This window comes from Carcharodon carcharias, chromosome 18, assembly GCF_017639515.1.
Source record: "Carcharodon carcharias isolate sCarCar2 chromosome 18, sCarCar2.pri, whole genome shotgun sequence".
Taxonomy (NCBI): Eukaryota; Metazoa; Chordata; class Chondrichthyes; order Lamniformes; family Lamnidae; genus Carcharodon; species Carcharodon carcharias.
This window is the reverse complement of record NC_054484.1, coordinates 36,507,571-36,526,695: the sequence shown is the minus strand read 5'-3', so window position 1 is coordinate 36,526,695 and position 19,125 is coordinate 36,507,571. Positions and strand designations below refer to the sequence as shown.

Below are 19,125 nucleotides of genomic sequence, written 5' to 3'. Positions count from 1 at the left end.
GATGGTCTTCCCATGTATTTGCTACCCTTGCTCTTCTGAGTGATGAGGTCTGGAGTTTGGAAGAAACTGTTGAAGAAACCTTGGCCAATTGCTGCATTGCATCTTGCAGATGAAGCACACTGCAGCACAGTGCACTGGTGATGGATGGGGTGCATGTTTAAGTTGGTGGATGAAGTATCAGTTTAGCAAGCTGTTTTGCCCTAGATAGTGTTGAGCTTCTTGAGTTGTTGAAGCAGCATTCAAGCAGGCAATTGGAAATATATCCCCCCTAGGATATTGATGGTAGGGGATTCAGCAGTGTTAATGCTATTGAATATCAAGTGGAGTGTTAGATTCTGTGTTGTTGGAGATAGTCATTGTCTGTCACTTGTGTGGCGTACTTGAACATATCAACCCAAGCCTGAATGCTGTCCAGACCTTGTTACATGCGGATATAGATTGCCTCATTATCTGAGGAGTTGAGTGGAACTGGACATTGTGCAATCATCAGCAACCTCCCTACTTCTAACCTTATGGTGGTGGGAAGGTCATTGATGAAGCAGCTGAAGATGGTTGGGCCTAGGACACTACCCTGAAGAACTGCTGCAGCAATGTCATGAGGCTGAGATGATTGACCTCCATCAACTGCAGCGATTTTCCTTTGTGTGATGTATGCTAGTGGGGAGATTACCCCCTGATTTCCATTATCTTCAATCTTACTAGAGCTTCTTAATGTCACACTTGGCCAAATGCTGCTTTGATATCAAAGGCAGTCACACTCACTGCACCTTCTGAAATTTAGCTTTCCTTCCATGTTCAGACCAAGGCTGAAATGAGGTCTGGTGCTGAGTACTTTTTGCAGAACCCAAGCTGAGTACTGGTGAGCAAATTATTGGTGAATTAGAGTAGCCTGATAGCACTGTCGACTACACCCTCCATCGTTTTGTTGATCGAGTTGTTTGATAAGGTGGTAATTGGCTAGATTGGTTTTCTTCTTTTCTATGGACAAGAAATGCTTGGGCAAATTTCCACATTGCTGGATAGATGCCTGTGATGTAGCTGTACTGGGTCAGCTTGGCTAGGTGTGGCTGGTTCTGGAGTACAAGTCTTTCAGTACTGTTACTGGAATGTTATCAGGACCCTTGCCGTTGCAATATCCAGTGCCTTCAGTTTCTTGATATCATGTGGAGTGAATCAAATTGGCTGAGCACTGGCATCTGTGAGGCTGAGATGGATATCCACATGACACTTGACTGAAGATTGTTGCAAACATTTCAGCCTTATCTTTTGCATTCATGTGCTAGCCTCCACCATTATTGAGGGTGGAGATGTTTGCAGAACTTCTTCCTCTTTGTTATTTATTTTGCTCTTGGTGTGCCCTCCTACACTCTTCATCAAACCAGGATTGGTCACCTCGCTTGATGCTAACGGTAGGATGACAGATACACTGGTCCATGAGGTGACGGATCATGGTGGAATACAATAATATAAAAGCAAAATACTGTGGATGTTGGAGATCAGAAATAGAAACAGAAAATGTGGGAAAAAGTCAGCAGGTTTGGCAGCATCTGTGGAGAGAGAAACAGAGTTAACATTTCGAGTCCCATATGACTCTTCTTTGGAACAATGGTGGCATACAGCCCTGATTTTGATGGCCCAGAGCACCTCCGTGGATATTCAGTTTTGAAGTGCTAGATCTATTCTGAATCTGCCCTGTTTGGTACTATGGTAGTGCTACATAACATAATGGGGGATACCTTCAGTGTGAAGACAGGACTTTGTCTCCGCAAGGACTGTGTGGTGGTCATTCCTACCAGTACTGTCATGGATTTGCAACAGGTGAGGACGAGGTCAAGTAGGTTCATGTTGGTTCCCTCACCATTTGCCGCAGGTCAAGTCTGGCAGATATGTCCTTCAGAACTCTGCCAGCTTGGTCAGTAGTAGTGCAACCGATCTGCTCTTGGTGATGGATATTGAAGTTCCCTACCCAGACGTTGTGCTATTGCTACCCTCAGTGCTTCTTACAAGTTATGTTCAGCCTGGAGTAGTACAATTCATCAGTTGAAGAAAAGTGGTAGGAGGTTTCCTTATTCATGTTTGATCTGATGCCATGAGGTTTTATGGGATCCAGAGTCATTGTTGAGGATTCCCAGGGCCACTCCTTTCTAACTGTAGAGCACTGTGCTGCTATTTCTGGTGCGGCTGTCCTAATTGTGGAACAAGACATACCCAGGGATGGGGATAGAGGAGTCTCATAGCTGTAAGATATAATTCTATGATTATGACTATGTCAGGCTTGAGTCGTCTATGAGACACCTCTCCCAATGTTAGCACAAGTCCCTTGATGTTAATGAGAAGGACTTTGCAGAGTCGACTGGATTGTGTGTCCTTTGTCATGTCCGGTGCTTAGTTTGTTGCCAGGCTAAGGATGGCAGATTTCCTTCCTTTCCCTAAAGGACATTAGTGAACCAGATGGGTTTTTACAGCAACTTGGTAGTTTTATGGTCACCATTACTAATGTAGTTACATAGTATATATTATATACACCAGTAAGAGCAGTCTACAGTGTGGGAACTGAGGGCTGATCTGCAAGTAGGGCATTTATATAGGAAGAGAACGTAGACACAACTGTGATGGTTGGAAATTTGAGCCTTGCCCACCTGTCTTCATTCAAGACTTCCCCAAGCCAGTCATTCTTGACAATAAATTTAAAGAAAACTTTTTATGCTTTTTTATGATTCAGTGAATGTAAGTTTTGTTTTGAGATGAGCCCAAGTAATACAAACAATTTTGTTTCTTGTGTCCTTGTAGCTAAGGATACTGACAATGAATGTATACAAAAAAAAGGCACTGTTTTCTTGCTGCCTTCCCCACTTCGGCTTCCCTTGTGTTCTGTTCTTTTTAGCCCTCTCTGGGAATCCAGCAATGTGGGGAGTGATGGGAAAATTGAGTTAAGGCTGATTATTAACCATGATCGTATTGAATGGTGAAACAGGCTCGAGGAGCCGAATGGTCTACTTCTTGTCCTATTTCTTATGTTCCTAAGAGTATAAACCTATAAAGTTTTGCCAATGATCCCCTCAGCTAGTGTATGGTCTTTATTCAGAGAAAGACCACACTCAAGTCGGTAAATTGTGTTTATACCTACAATGCTCATTGCAAGGCTCTCATTTATTGCAGCGGAAAATATGACCATTTAGCAACAGGGAAGGTGATGTACACTTTGTTATAGTCTGGTACTAGATTTTTAGCCCCTTTTATTTTTCTTATTTCTCCTTTCCTCCCCTCCTGATCAATGTTCCATCCTTAAGTCAATAGGATAAGTAACTTGCTCATTAACAAGATGTTTGACAATAAGAGATAATATTCACTATCTATTCTCCTCCACCAGGCTTTGGCACTGCATGGCAGTCATATATTTAACAAAATAATTAGACCACTTAATTACCATTGTGGCCTACTTGTTGGGCACTCAAGTGCTTAAAACCTTCACTTTGTGAAATGTTCACCATTGGAATATTTGCTGAAATGATTGAGGATAGTTGTGAAATCATGTCTAAATGCAGAGTTTTCAACATTAACATTGTTACGTGAATACAATGAAAGTAACCCTGTATTAAAACTGACACAAAATGGTTCAACCTTCAAGGAGGCCTGCATATTTTCTTATGTTCAGATTTTTGTCTTTTAAATATTAAGTATTATTTAACAAATGCAAGACCGAACTTTTTTCCAGTTCTGATGCAATGTCAGTGACCTGAAACCCTAACTCTGCTTCTTTCTGCACAGATCCTGCCAGTTCTGCTGCGTATTTCCAGCATTTGCTAGTTTTATTAACCTTTTTTGATTGGATTTCAAAATCTTGGTCTTTTTATAAAATTGCTTTTTGTATGTCAATTTTTGCCCCCAGAATTCCCCTTCCAAAAGTTAATTAATGTCCCAATTTCTTGATGGGAGAGCTAAATTGGCCTCCACCCTTTCCCCCAATGCCACATGGCATTTTGTACTTGCAGCATAGGAGAGGTAGTCTTCTCTGCCCTCAGAAAATAAGTGAACTGTATGCTTATGCTTTATTAGATTGGTCAATGCTCTTGTGAATTTGTGTTGTCCAGTTTCTTATGTGGGTAAGATGTGTTCCTAGGAGATTTGGTGGTGCAATGGGTTTGACAAATCCAGCTCAGATTGACAGGACAAAAGTCTCTGCTCAGCTGGCTGCAATGCCATAAATTTAGAAGTCCTGGTATAGTTGCTACTAAACGTGGGTCAAAGCATAAAATGGGCCTCATTATTGCATTAACTTAGCAATTTCACTTACAGGCCAGAAGATGGCATTTTTGCCAAATAGAAAACTACTATAAGGGCTGCTTTTCTAAAGTTGGGGCCAAGGTAGCTTTACTCTATATCTAATATTGTTTTTTCATCGTAGAAGCTCATAATTGGAACTAAATGTACAAGATGAAAAGTCTTCCATTCTTGAGGGCATTGTTCTTGACATCTTTATCCACACAAAAGCCAATCCCTGCTCTTGAGCTGCTTTGATGTCCTTGCATAGAAATGCAGATAATCTAATTTCTTACCCTCCAGAATAGATTAGTGGTAAATCTTGAGGACTGGGAATTCTCAAGTGATTGAAGTGTCTATAATATTTTTCAGGTTGGTTGAGTTGGCAGCATTCTCTCACCTTGGAGTAGAAGGGTCAAAACTCCTCCAAAATGTAGGTGCATAATCTAAGATGAAAGTTCAGCGCAATAGTGAGACATTGTTGCATTATCAAAAGGTAGTGCTCTTCAGATATAATTCTAAGCCAAAAGCCGTCCACCTGCTCAAAAGTACTAAAGACCCTATTTCATTATTTTAAAAGCAAGGAGTTTTGAGTGTCTTGACACCATGAAAACCAGTTAACACAATGAAAACCAATTAACTGTTCATTTCACCAGATTTTGCTGTGCATAAATTGACATGCATGCCTATGTTTATTTCAAAACAAGGATTGGGATGTCTCCTAGAAATGTGTAGACAAGTCTTCTGTTTTTATCTGAATCAAGAAAACTTTTTCTTACTATATAACTTTCTAATGCCTACTGCACGTCATCAAATCAAAATTAAACCTGTCTAGAATATGCCCTCCATAGCCTCACTCCTCCTTATCTCTGTAACTGCCTCCAGCCCTACAATCCTCTGAGAACACTGTTCTTCCAACTATGGCCTTGTACATCCCCACTTCCTAGGCTCCACAACTTCGTGATATTACCTTTAGCTATCTAAAGCTCAAATTCTGGAATTCCCTCTTTTAGCCTCTTTGTGCCTTCACCAGTTTCTTCTTCCTGAAACCTACCTCTTTGACCAAGCTTTTAGTTACCTAATATCTCCTCCTTTGGCTTTTGGCAGATTTAGCTCTCATGAAGCGCCTTGGCGTGTTTTACAACATAAAAGGTGTTACATAAATGCGAGTTATTGTATGTTTTACCTAAAATTGAACATTAAGTGTTAAAACAGATATTTTTACATTTTGTATTCAGTACATGTGAATTTTTATAATGCTTTTATTTTAATCTTTGATTTCCAATTAATTGAGTATTCCAAACCTATTTTAACAAAGTTCTGTTACACTCCATATTCTTGACATACAACACCTCTATGCATGATGACTGATCTTTCTTAATTCATGCAAACAATTCCAAAAAGTCAAGTATAGAATGCATATTGCACAGGTATACATATAGAAGAAATAAAAGTTGATATGATAGGTAACTTGCTAAGTTTTTAGTTGGGATCAGAGAGTTTGTTTCAAAATGTATGTAGTTAATGTGTTCATGAAAGTCTGTTGTAACCTTAATTTCCAAAGGGTATGATTCAGAACCTCCGCTTTCACAGCGGTATAGCTTTTGGTGTTTTAATGTAGTCTTTTGCATTCAGGTGACTTTTCTTTTGAAGCCCATTCTTTGAAAAGTCAACTCAATGCTGATCTTGTATTACAGTTTTATCAGATGCTATTCACACCAGCTGCTGATTTGCATATTATTTGGGTTTGTATGACTTAATGCAACTAGCAATTTTGGGTGGTGGGACAGTAGTGTGTGCGCTATAGCTATTGTGATGGAACTGTGAGTAGAGCAGCTTTTTGTTTGGTGTAGGGATGAAAAATGTCTTGTAGGATTTTCAGTTAATAAAAGGAAACCTGTATTTAAATATCATATTTAAAGCATTAAGCAACTTATCTAAGGATGGCAGGCAGTAACACATTAAGGGCCAAATAATGTTCTGAAGATGCGCATTGGGACCCTGTGGAAGATCTGATGCAAGGACTTCTGTGGGAATTGTCCGGAAGTTTCAATTTCCGATGGGCAATTCCCTTGCTCCCTGGGACCCTCTGTGAATGTCTTTGACTCTGAGTCAAAGTCGGAGACTTGGGAGAGATCTGCAGTACTTATCTGAATAGTTACCCAGAAAATATTCACTGAAACCCTAGTTTAACATCTGGCTAACTACAAAACCCAATCATCCCCACTCGACCAGACCCGACTACCCCTTACCACCTCACCCATTCATAGATTCACCCTTTCACTAACATTCAAATTGGCCCTTTAAACCTACCCTAAGGCAGCCAATGCCATAAAAAGGGGGCAACATTGCCAAGAGCTGTTTTGATACTTTGCTGTCCTGCGTGTTATATTTACAGAAATAATTAAATTGTTAATCTGCAGTCCTGTGTGACAATTTCTCTTTCTGCCTCACTTCAGCCAGCTCATTCCTCTTCTTTTATTCAATCTGTCATATTTCAATCTGGTGTCCTAGTTTTTTTATTAAATTCTTACCAGATAGATGGGGGGAAGTTATCGTATTATGATCATTACTTTCAAGGCGCTTCCATTTAGTTATTCTATCTGATCTGTTTTGTTACAACCAGATTTAGTGCAGCTCTGCCCTTGTAATTATGCAACCATGCTACTTGATGAAGGAGTCCTACACACAATTTAAAAATTCCATTTACTCTCACTCCGTCACAATCAGATTAGGTAATTAAATCTATAATGACAGTTTTGTTCCTACTCATTTCCATGAACTCCCGTCAAATTTCCCTTCCACTTCCCTCCTACAATGCAGCCATACTAATATGAATTCTTTAAATTTTAAGCTCCAGCCATGTTGCCTGTGTCTGAATATTTTAAAATGTTTTTCTATATAATATTTACTCCTTCACCAATGTTGCCAATCCTCTTGTCTATTGTTACTTTGGCCCTCCTAAAATATTGTAATGCTATATAATTAATTGCACTTCTTTCAAGTTTGCAGCCAAGTTTCTGCTAACACTATAAATCTAATCTTGCTATGACATTTTTTCTTTTAGGTCTCAAATTATTTTCCATGCATTAAGCATTTACCATTTGTTTATATTAATGCTGCTTCTTTTCCCTTGGATTTTTTGGTTCTGTTCCAGCTAAAACCTCCTTACTCTGCTTTATTTTCTTCCCTACTTAGAATTGGTCAATTTAATTTCACTCTGCAATCCTTTATTCCTCCTGCAATTCATTTTGCTGAATTCTGTTTTATTCGTCTCTTGACCTCCTCTAGTTCTTATCTACTTGCTTTTTCTGATTGCTTTTATTTTCCCTGCTATTCCCTTCTGAGTTTAAACGACTCCTCACTTCCATATTTATCTGCACATAAACACCCTTCCTTTATAAATGTCGCCTAACATTGCAGAACAGCTTCCGCCCGCCCAAGAAGCAATCTCTTTTCATTTTGAAGAAGGCAAAAAAACATATTAAAAAAAAATTTGTTCCTCCCAATTTGTTTTTCTTAAACTGTCTTAAGTAAATTCAAGAATTTACAGTTCAAGATGTTCATCCTGCATAGAAAACTATTTTCCAATACAGGTTGATGGCTTCCTGTGACATGCAACTGTTTTGCACTAAGCTGGAAAGTATACTGCCATTTTACTTGGCTTTATTTTACATTATTGCCCTCTTTGTTGTATGTATTTTGTTGTATGTATTTATTTTAAGTAAATTCATTCAAAAAGTCCATTAGTACCAGAATGTATAGTATGCAAATGAATGATGATGACTTAAAAATTGGGTATAACTATTATTGTGTTGGCCTGACTGTTGCTGTGAGGTAATGGGCACTGCTGCTGATTCTAAGAAAGCTGCCTACAAAGATTCAGTGATCTCTGTGGAGTGGCTTTACCATTTCCCAACAGCAGTTTAAACCTGACACCATTCAATGGGATGCAGCAATGATGATAGCAAACAGGTAAGCAGATTATCATATTAATGTCTTCACGCACAGCAAACCAGGAAATTAAAAAAAAACTTATCCTTCAGTTTTAATGTAAATGTTTAGATAGCAAAATAAATGGTTTATGTTTGGATTAAGATAGAAGATAAAAATGAAGATAAACAAAATGTGGAATTGTTGTATCCTAATGGAGAAATCTGACAGTCCACAAATATAAAATTAGCTTCTCAGGGTCAATGAGAGTGTTTAGCAGAAATTCTGAAGTTAGTGTGCTGTTAAACCCAGTTACATCTCATTCAGCAAGGTGTAGTTTTTCAAGCGTTTTTACAGCAAGACAGTATAAGAGTTGAAGATCTTGTCAATTCACTGATATTGTATTAATTGCGGTCTGGGGGTTGGCTCTACGGTAAAATCTCTGGAAAAGCATAAATCACTGATAGTAACTGCTGGATTTCCACATTAATCCATACTTATGCGGACTCCAGAAATTACCGTCTTGTTGGAGTAATGCAGATGAACACTGATAGTTTTGCAGTCATTATCACCACAAAATCTGGTCCAATATGTAACAATGGTGCTGACCAATATTCTCTGTAAGCTGCACAGCAACTTGATAGTTCCTGCACAGGCTGCACACTAGTCAGCCCCTTTAAGTTATTGCACGGTCCTGCAAAATTTTAAAGAGCCTGCACACTTAGCGGCTGCATCTATATGAAAGTAAAATTAAAAAAAACGTTGATGTTTTTTGCATGGGTAATTACGTTCAACTTAAATGTGTTCCAGGGGAGTGCAGTCTGAGAAGAGATCAGAATGTTGTATTCAGAAACAGAGTGAAAATTTAACCAGACCGAAGGAAAATAGCACATCACCTGGAAGAAATTCTAAGAAAGAGGCTAAAGGTGTGTAGAATTATATTATATACTATGTTGATGCACGAATTCCCAGATTTGTACTGCATTCCTGTTGAGAAAAGAACGATGCTACAAGAAGTGTTATAAACGAGAAAATTTGCTGTCGACTCCATCATACTAATAATTTTAAGATTAATCATTTTTGATTAGTCATTTATTTGACATGCATGGAATTTAGATCCTCTAATTTCTCTAAATATCATTGATTTAAACATGAATACAGTAAAGTCCTGCCTTTAAGGGGGGCTATATTCCTGCAGAATCTCGCAAATGGCGAAATTGTGAACGGCAAACATACTTAAAAATGGGAGTCAATTAGATAGGTTTCAGCCATCTTAAAATTTAACATGTTTAAAGGGTCAAAGGCAATAAAAACTATGCTTTTAATAAATTTGAGAAAGATTTACTGGAGAAATTGTTAAATAAAGCAATAAAATAAGAACAATGTATAATTTGTCACCCAGTACTGTACTTCAGTGTGAAGGTGGAGTGAGTGGGTGAAGTGGCTGATGCTGATGTAGATTAAAAAAAATGTTATTTTTGACTGCTTTTCAATTTGGTAAAGTTCTTGGTAAGGAACAATTGCAGTGTCAATCACTCTACAGAAGGCAGTGTTTCTTTCCATGTTTGTATCATAATCTGTCACCTGTTTTCTCAAATCTTCTACTGATCTTACAAGGTCTGCCTTGTCTTGGGTGTTAAATGAGCTTTCTTAGGCTGCTCTTCCTGCTCCTGTTTAAATTCACTTAATTTCATCAGGTCTACCAACACTTCTGTGGCGGGTTCCTCTTGAAAAGACTGAAACCACTCCTCTTCTTCACCTTTGGCCAGGTCTTCAAATCCCTCCCCTCCAACTTGTTTTGCCAACTCAACAATCTTGGTTATTTCAGCATCCACATTAAGGAACCCTGTGAAATCATTCACAGCCTCAGGCCACTTTTGGTTGATCCTCTAACTTCATTCCATGAGTCCTTAATTATCCCTATTTCTCTGAGGTCATTTTCTGGTTGGCAAGATGTAATAAGTGGTGTGCCACAGGGATCAGTGCTGGGAAGAAGAGACCAAAGGTGTGGTTGCTAAATTTGCTGATGACACAAAGGTAGGCAGGAAATTAAGTTGTGAAGAGATCATGAAGCTACAAAGGGATACAGATAGGTTAAGTAAGTGGGCAAAGATCTGGCAAATGGAGTATAATATGGGTAAATGTGAAATTGTCCATTTTGGAAGGAAGAATAAAAATTAAGCATATTATCTAAATGGTGAGAAATTGCAGAGCTCTGAGTGATTTGGGTGTCCTAGTGCATGAATCGCAAAATGTTAGGTTGCAGGTACAGCAAGTAATTAGGAAAGCTAATAGAATGTTATTGTTCATTGCGAGGGGAATCAAATAGCAGCAGAGGTGGTGGCACAGTAGTACACAGTCAGTAGGGTGTTGCCCTGGGAGTCCTCAACATCAACTCCAGACTCCATGAAGTCTCATGGCATTAGGTCAAACATGGGCAAGGAAATCTGCTGATTGTCACGTACTGCCCTCTCTCAGCTGATGAATCAGCACTCCTCCATGTTGAACACCACTTGGAGGAAGCACTGAGGATGGCAAGGGCACAGAACATACTCTGGGTAGGGGACTTCAATGTCCATCACCAAGAGTGGCTTGGTGGTAGCACTACTGACCGAGCTGGCCGAGTCCTAAAGGACAGAGCTGCTAGACTGGGTCTGCGGCAGATGGTGAGGGAACCAACAAGAGGGAAAAACATACTTGACTTCATTTTCACCAACCTGCCGTCCACAGATGCATCTGTCTATGACCATATCGGTAGGAGTTACCACCACACAGTCGTTAAGGAGACCAAGTCCCACCTTCATATTGAGGATACCCTCTATCGTGTTGTGTGGCACTACCACCTTGCGAAATGGGATAGATTTCGAACAGATCTAGCAACTCAAGACTGGGCATCCATGAGGTGCAGTGGACCATTAGCAGCAGCGGAATTGTACTGGAACACAATCTGTAACCTCATGGCCTGGCATATCCCCCACTCTACCATTACCAGAAAACAGGAGTCCAACCCTCGTTCTATGAGGAGTGCAGGAGGGCTTACCAGGAGCAGCACCAGGCATACCTAAAAATTAGGTGTCAACCTGGTGAAGCTATAACACATGCTGTTTGGCATGCAAATAGTCCTAAGTAGCAATGATAGACAGAGCTACCAACGGATCAGATCTACAGCCTTGCCACATACAGTCATGAATGGTGATGGGCAATTAAACGACTCAATGGAGGAGGCGGCTCCACAAATGTCCCCATCCTCAATGATGGGGGAGCCCAGCACATCAGTGTAAAAGATAAGGCTGAAGCATTTGCAACAATCTTCAGCCAGAAGTGCAGAGTGGATGATCCATCTGTGCCTCCTCCAGAGGTCCCCAGCATCACAGATGGCAGTCTTCAACCAATTCAATTCACTCCATGCGATATCAAGAAACCGCTGAAGTTACTGGATACTGCAAAGACTATGGGCCCTGACAATATTCCGGCAATAGTACTGAAGACTTGTGCTCCACAACTTGCCGCACCCCTAGCCAAGCTGTTCCAGTACAGCTACAACTACCTGGCTATGTGGACCAGGTATGTCCTGTGCACAAAAAGCAGGGCAAAACCAACCCAGCCAATTACCACCCCTTCAGCCTACTCTCCTTCATCAATAAAGTAATGGAAGAGATCATCAACAGTGCTATCAAGCAGCACTTGCTTAGCAATAACCTGCTCACTAATGCCCAGTTTGGGTTCTGCCAGGGCCACTCAGCTCCTGACCTCATTACGGCCTTGATTCAAACATGGACAAAAGAGCTAAACTCCCGAGGTGAGGTGAGAATTGACATCAAGGTCACATTTGGCTGAGTGTGACATCAAGGAGCCCTATTAAAACTGGAGTCAATGGGAATCATGTGGAAAACTCTCCACTGGTTGGAGTCATACCTAGCACAAAGGAAGATGTTTGTGGTTGCTGGAGCTGTCATCTCAGCTCCAGTACATCACTGCAGGAGTTCCTTAGGGCAGTGTCCTCAGCCCAACCATCTTCCCCTGCTTTATTAATGACCTTCCTTCCATCATAAGGTCAGAAGTGGGGATGTTTGTTGATGATTGCACAATGTTCAGTACCATTCGTGGCAACTCAGATACTGAAGCAGTCCATGTCCAAATGCAGCAAGATCTGGACAATATCCAGGCTTGGGCTGACAAGTGGTTAGTAACATGTGGCCACGCAAATGCCAGGCAATGACCATCTCCAACAAGAGAGAGCCTAACCATCGCCCCTTGACATTCTATGGCATTACCATCACTGAATCCCCCACTATCATCATCCTGGGGGTTACCATTAACCAGAAACTGAACTGGACTAGCCATATAAATACTGTGACCAGAAGAGCAGGTCAGAAGCTAGGAGTCCTGCGATGAGTAACCCATCTCCTGACTCCCCACAGCCTCTCCACCATCTACAAGGCACAAGTCAGGAGTGCGATGGAATACTCCCCACTTTCCTGGATGAGTGCATCTCTCACAACACTCAAGAAGCTTGACACCATCCAGGGCAAAGCAGCCCACTTGATTGGCACCACATCCACAAAAATTCACTCCTTCCGCCACGGTAGCAGCAATATGTACCATCTGCAAAATGCACTGCAGGAATTCACCAAGGCTCCTTAGACAGCATCTTCCAAACCCATGATCACTACCATCTAGATGGACAAGGGCTACAGATAGATGGGAACACCACCACCTGGAAGTTCCCCTCCAAGTCACTCACCATCCTGACTTGGAAATATATCATCGTTCCTTCACTGTTGCTGGGTCAAAATCTTGGAACTCCCTTCCTAACAGCACTTTGGGTGTAGCTACACCACATGGACTGCAGCAGTTTAAGAAGACAGTTCACCACCACCTTCTCAAGGGCAACTAGAGATATGCAATAATGCTGGCCCAACCAATGAAGCCCACTTCATATGAATGAATAAAAAAATAAGCTCAGTAGGGAAGTTATGCTTCAGTTATACAGGGCATTGATGAGACTACATCTGGAGTACTGTGTTCAGTATTGGTTTCCTTATTTAAGGAAGGATGTAAATGCATTTGAAGCAGTTCAGAGAAGGTTTATTAGATTAGTACCTAGAATGGATGGGTTGTCTTATGCAAAAAGGCTGGATAGGGTAGGCTAGTATCCGCTAGAGTTTAGAAGAGTAAGAGGCGACTTGATTGAAACGGATAAGATCCTGAGGGGCCTTGACAGGGTGGATATGGAAAGGATGTTTTCCTTTGGGAGAAAATCTAGAGCTAGGGGTCATCACAGAATCACACAGTGCAGAAGAGGCCCTTCGGCCCATCGAGTCTGCACTGACACGAGAATCACCTGACCTACCTACCTAATCCCATTTATCAGCATTTGGCCCTTAGCCTTGAATGTTATGACGAGCCAAGTGCTCATCCAGGTACTTTTTAAAGGATGTGAGGCAACCCCCCTCCACCACCCTCCCAGGCAGTGCATTCCAGACTGTCACCACCACCTGGGTAAAAAAGTTTTTCTTCACATCCCCCCTAAACCTCCTGTCCCTCACCTTGAACTTATGCCCCCTTGTGACTGACCCTTCAACTAAGGGGAACAGCTGCTCCCTATCCACCCTGTCCATGTCCCTCATAATCTGGTACACCTCGATCAGTCTTCTCTGCTCCAGCCAAAACAACCCAAGTCTATCCAACCTCTCTTCATAACTTAAATGTTTCATCCCAGGCAACATCCTGGTGAATCTCCTCTGCACCCCCTCCAGTGCAATCACATCCTTCCTATAATGTGGCGACCAGAACTGCACACAGTACTCCAGCTGTGGCCTCACCAAGGTTCTATACAACTCCAACATGACTTCCCTACTTTTGTAATCTATGCCTCGATTGATAAAGGCAAGTGTCCCATTTGCCTTTTTCACCACCCCATTAACATGCCCCTCCACCTTCAGAGATCTATGGACAAACATGCCAAGGTCCCTTTGTTCCTCAGAACTTCCTAGTGCCATGCCATTCATTGAATACTTACTTGTCAAATTACTTCTTCCAAAGTGTATCACCTCACACTTTTCAGGGTTAAATTCCATCTGCCACTTACCTGCGCATTTGACTATCCCGTCTATATCTTCCTGTAGCCCAAGACACTCAACTCACTGTTAACCACCCAGCCAATCTTTATGTCACCCGTAAACTTACTAATCCTACCCCCCACATAGTCATCTATGTCGTTTTTATAAATGACAAATAATAGGGGACTGAGCACAGATCCCTGTGGTACGCCACTGGACACTGGCTTCCAGTCACTAAAGCATCTTTCTGTCATCATCCACTGCTTCCTACAACTAAGCCAATTTTGAATCCACCTTATCAAATTACCCTGTATCCCATGTGCCTTTGCCTTCCTTATAAGTCTCCCATGTGGGACCTTGTCAAAGGCTTTGCTGAAATCCATATAAACTACATCAACTGCACTACCCTCATCTACACACCTGGTCACCTCCTCAAAAAATTCAATCAAATTTGTTAGGCATGATCTCCCTCTGACAAATCCATGCTGACTATCCCTGATCAAACCTTGCCTCTCCAAGTGGAGATGGATACTCTCCTTCAGAAATTTCTCCAATAGTTTCCCTACCACTGATGTGAGACTCACTGGGCTGTAGTTCCCTGGCTTATCTCTACAACCCTTCTTAAATAGCGGAACCACATTATCTGTTGTCCAGTCCTCTGACACCTCCCCCCATGGCCAGAGAGGAATTAAAAATTTGGGTCAGAGCCCCTGCGATCTCCTCCCTTGCCTCCCTCAGCAGTCTGGGACACTATCTAAAAATGAGGGGCCGCCCATTTAAGACAGAACTGAGGAGAAATTTTTCCTCTAAGAGGGTCATGAGTCTTTGGAACACAGTTCCTCAAAAGTCTGTGGAAGCAGAGTCTTTAAATATTTTTAAGGTAGAGGTAGATAGATGCATGATAAGCAAGAAGGTAAAAGGTTATTGTATGTATGGGTAAGCAGGAATATGGAGTTGAAGTTACAATCAGATCAGCCATTACCTTATTGAATGGTGGAGCAGGCTGGAGGGGCCAAGTGGCCTATTCCAGCTCCTTGTTTGTATGTTGAATTCCTTGCAGCAATCACGCACAGTGGTCAAAGGGTTTGCTTCCATAAGGTTGATGATGTGGCTGAAACTTCTATGGGTGTAGTCAGCTTTGAAGGATGCAATAGCCCCCGGCCCATTGGCTGGATAAGTGAGGTCGTATTTGAGGGTAAAAACAAAATATCAGCATCTGGATGGCTGACTGCATGAGAGTGTGGATGTCCAGGTGGATTATCGAGGATAAGTAGGACCTTGAAGAACAAGTTTTTTCCCTTAGATAAGTGCCGACCTCGTGTAAAGCAACTCTCAATCAGTCGTCGAGCACTACAGCCGTAACCCAGGCACTGCTGTTAGCCTTCCAAAAAACTGATAGATGAGGCTTGAGGGTTTTCTAACATATAAACCAGCATTACTTTACACTTAAAACCTTTCACACTGGCACATAGTAAGAGTGTAAGCCTGTCCATTGCAGCTTTAAAACCAGGTGCTGTCCTTATTTCTTTTGGTTAAATCCTGTTCGCCATTTTCTTCCAGAACAGGCCAGTTTTGTCTGTGTTAAAGACCTGCTCTGCCTGATACCCTCTCTCCTCAATGCATTTCTGCAGCACCTTGGGGAAACTCTACTGCAGCTGCATGGTCATTGATGCAGGCACCCCCACCAATTTCACATTATGTAGAACAAAATGTTTTTTTAAAGCGATCAAACCATCCTGTGCTGGCTGAAAATCCTCTGGAAGGTAAAGTGGAGGCCCCTTCTGCACCACCTTCACTATCGTTATTATCACCAGTAACAGCACTACCCTCTTTACTACTTTTTATGCACTGGTATAATTCAAGCACCATATTTCAAATGATTGGATCATTAACTGGGGCCCTCCTTTGTTGCTGGTGCTCTATCCACACATTTAGTAACTTCTCCATTTCTTCCAAGTGTGGATCCCTCCTACTTACAGAAGTTAACCTGGCAGCATGACTACCAGAAGCAATAACATTGGCTCTTGTTTTTATCTTCAGACTGCCTTTTGTATCTAATTGTAGATTCATTGACACTATTCCCTGGCTAACATGGTCACACTAGCACCATTTTTCAGTCTGTCTGATATTGTCACTTTTTGGGCAAGTGTTTTTACTTTTCTAGGACGTTTACTGCTTGGTTCTGGCTCGCTTATTTTTAAATATGGTACTATACATGCTTAAAGGTATGGGTTTAAAGACTGCCCAGATACTACACTGTGATCAGGAATTAAACCGCAGCGACAAGGAACACCCACGTGCAAATAATGGCAGATGACATACGCCCAGTGCACACTTTCTACTGCGGGAACTATGCCTTCTGTTTTTTTAACTTCATTTAGATGGCATTTCTATTTTTCAGCATTTTCTAAAGTTAGCTTCTAATTTTTATTTTTAAAACTGTGGATAAGTGAACATTTGGGCCCACACTGGGTGATCTAATGTACAAAGACTTTTGTGCGGTTTAACGAGTTTGTGAAAGAGGAACTTGCGAATGGTGGGACTTCACTTTATAGGGAGCATGATTAAGAATTTTGCAGAAGATCCAAAAATTGACCATGTGGTTGATGGTAAGGAAGAAAGCTGTAGACTGTAAGAAGATATCAATGCACTGGTTGAGTTGGCTGAAAAGAAGCAAATGGAATTCAGTCTGGAGAAGTGTAATGTATTTGTGGAGGGAAAACAAGGCAAGGGAATACACAATAAATGGTAGGATGCTGAGACTGTAGAGCAACAGAGGGACCTTGGAGCCCCTACAGATCCCTGAAGGTACCAGGACAGGTGGATAAGGTGGTTAAAAAGCCATATGGCATAATTTTTTTAGCCAAGATATTGAATATAAGAATTGGGAGGTTACGCTAAAACTGTGCAAAATATTAGGCCACAGCTAGAGAACTGTGTACAGTTTGCTACTGATTAACGAAGGATGTGATCACACAAGCGAGAAGTGCGGAGGGGATTTGAAAGGATGTTATCAGGAATGTAATCTTTCAGCTATCAGAAACGATTAGATAGGCTTAGTAGTTTTCTTTGGAATACAGGAGGCTGAGGGGAGATTTAACTAAGACGTATAAAATAAGGAGCCCAAACAGAGTGGATATGACGGATCCATTAGGACGGATCCATTTCCCTTAGCAGAGAAGTCAATAACAAAGGGGTGTAGATTAAAGTAAGTAGTAGAAAGACTAAGGGGAGTCGAGGGAAATTTTTTCATCCAGAGGGTGGTGGAGCTCTGGAACTCGCTGTCCATAAGGGTGGTAAAGCCGAAACGCTGATCATACTTAAATAATACTTGGATATGCACTTGAACTTTACCATGAGGCAATGGACCAAGAACTAGAAAGCAGGATTAGGCTGGATAATTCTCTTTTGACAGGTGAGCGCACGTGATGGACGGAATGGCGGCCTCCTCTGCTATAAGCTTCTATAATTCTATGATTCATAGCTTCCAACTTTGCAAGGTTGAAGATATTGTAAAAATTGATAGCAATGTAATTGGATTTCCCCTGAGTATTCATGTTATGTAATCTCTTACAAACTCACAGTTTGTTCCACATATTCCTCACAAGGAAATTCCAGCTTTTCCTATTGTGGTTGGAAGAACATTTTACCTGAAGTCCATTTAGCCGTCCCTCTTTCCACAACCTGAATCCAGTAATTAGTATTAGGCTATGGTTCCATGTGCTTAAGCCAATCTTCAGTTATCTTATCCGGTTGATAATTCTGGATACATTGGCCTAGGTGTGTCAAAGGCTCTTCAGTGTTGTGCAGCAGAGTTTCATCCACTGCTGCCTAATTTCACGTGTGCATTTTCCAACAACTCTTAGTGCATTGCACTTCTAAAAGATGACTTCTTTTTGCCTGTCTTTCCTATCTGAGTTACTGGTCCAGAGTAACCTGTTTGAAATTAGTTAATGGTAAAGATCAAATTTGGAATTTATAGGTTGCATTATCTGTATGATGGAGAACAAAAACAGAATTACCTGGAAAAACTCAACAGGTCTGGCAGCATCGGCGGAGAAGAAAAGAGTTGACGTTTCGAGTCCTCATGACCCTTCTGTTGGACTGCACTGATCTGCATTAGAATAATAATAATGTAACTGTCACAAAAGTAAACATTCCCTTCTAGACCTATCTGCAGCTGTTGCCATGGTTGACTACACCATTCTCTCCAACGCCTCTCCAGTGTCGACCAGCTATGTGTGACCACTCTCACCTGGTTCCATTCATATCCATCTAATCATAGCAGAGAACCACTTGCAAGGGCTTCTGTTCCTGCTCCCACACCATTCCCTCTGGTGTCCCCCAAGCATTGATCGTTGGCCCCTCCTATTTCTCATCTATGTTCTGCCTCTTGGCGACATCATCAAAAGGCACATTGTTCGTTTTTATATGCATGCTGACAACAGCCAGTTCTACTTGACCACCAAACCTCAACTCTTCCACTGTTACTATGTTGTCAGACTGCTTATCCAACATCCAGTACTGGGTGAGCATAAATTTTCTCCAATTAAATATTGAGAAGACCAGAACCATTGTTTTCAATCCCCGCTCTAAACTTTGTTCCCTAGATACCCCCTCTATCCCTCTCCCTGGCAACAGTCTAAGTTTAAGCCAGTCTGTTTGCGACCTTGATATCACATTTGATCCCGAGTGAGCTTCCAACTTCATATTCATGCCATCACTAAGGCCGCTTATTTCCACCTCCCTAAAATTGATTGACTTCTCCCCTTTCTCAGCTCATTTGCTGCTGAAATCCTCATTCATGACTTTGTTACATTTAGACTTGACTATTCCAAACCACTCCTGGCTGGTCGCCCACATTCTACCC

General features: G+C 41.5%; 1 protein-coding gene across 6 annotated transcripts in view; it reads left to right on the top strand.

Annotated features, from left to right (window-relative positions):
• LOC121290822 (sentrin-specific protease 7-like) overlaps nt 1–19,125 on the top strand; it is an 87,705-nt gene that overhangs the window by 27,236 nt on the left and 41,344 nt on the right. For all 6 annotated transcript variants that reach the window (XM_041211793.1, XM_041211792.1, XM_041211794.1 and 3 more), the window contains one exon: nt 9,004–9,119. In XM_041211793.1, coding sequence (XP_041067727.1) covers nt 9,004–9,119 — 116 coding nt within the window. The remainder of the gene's footprint in view (nt 1–9,003; nt 9,120–19,125) is intronic.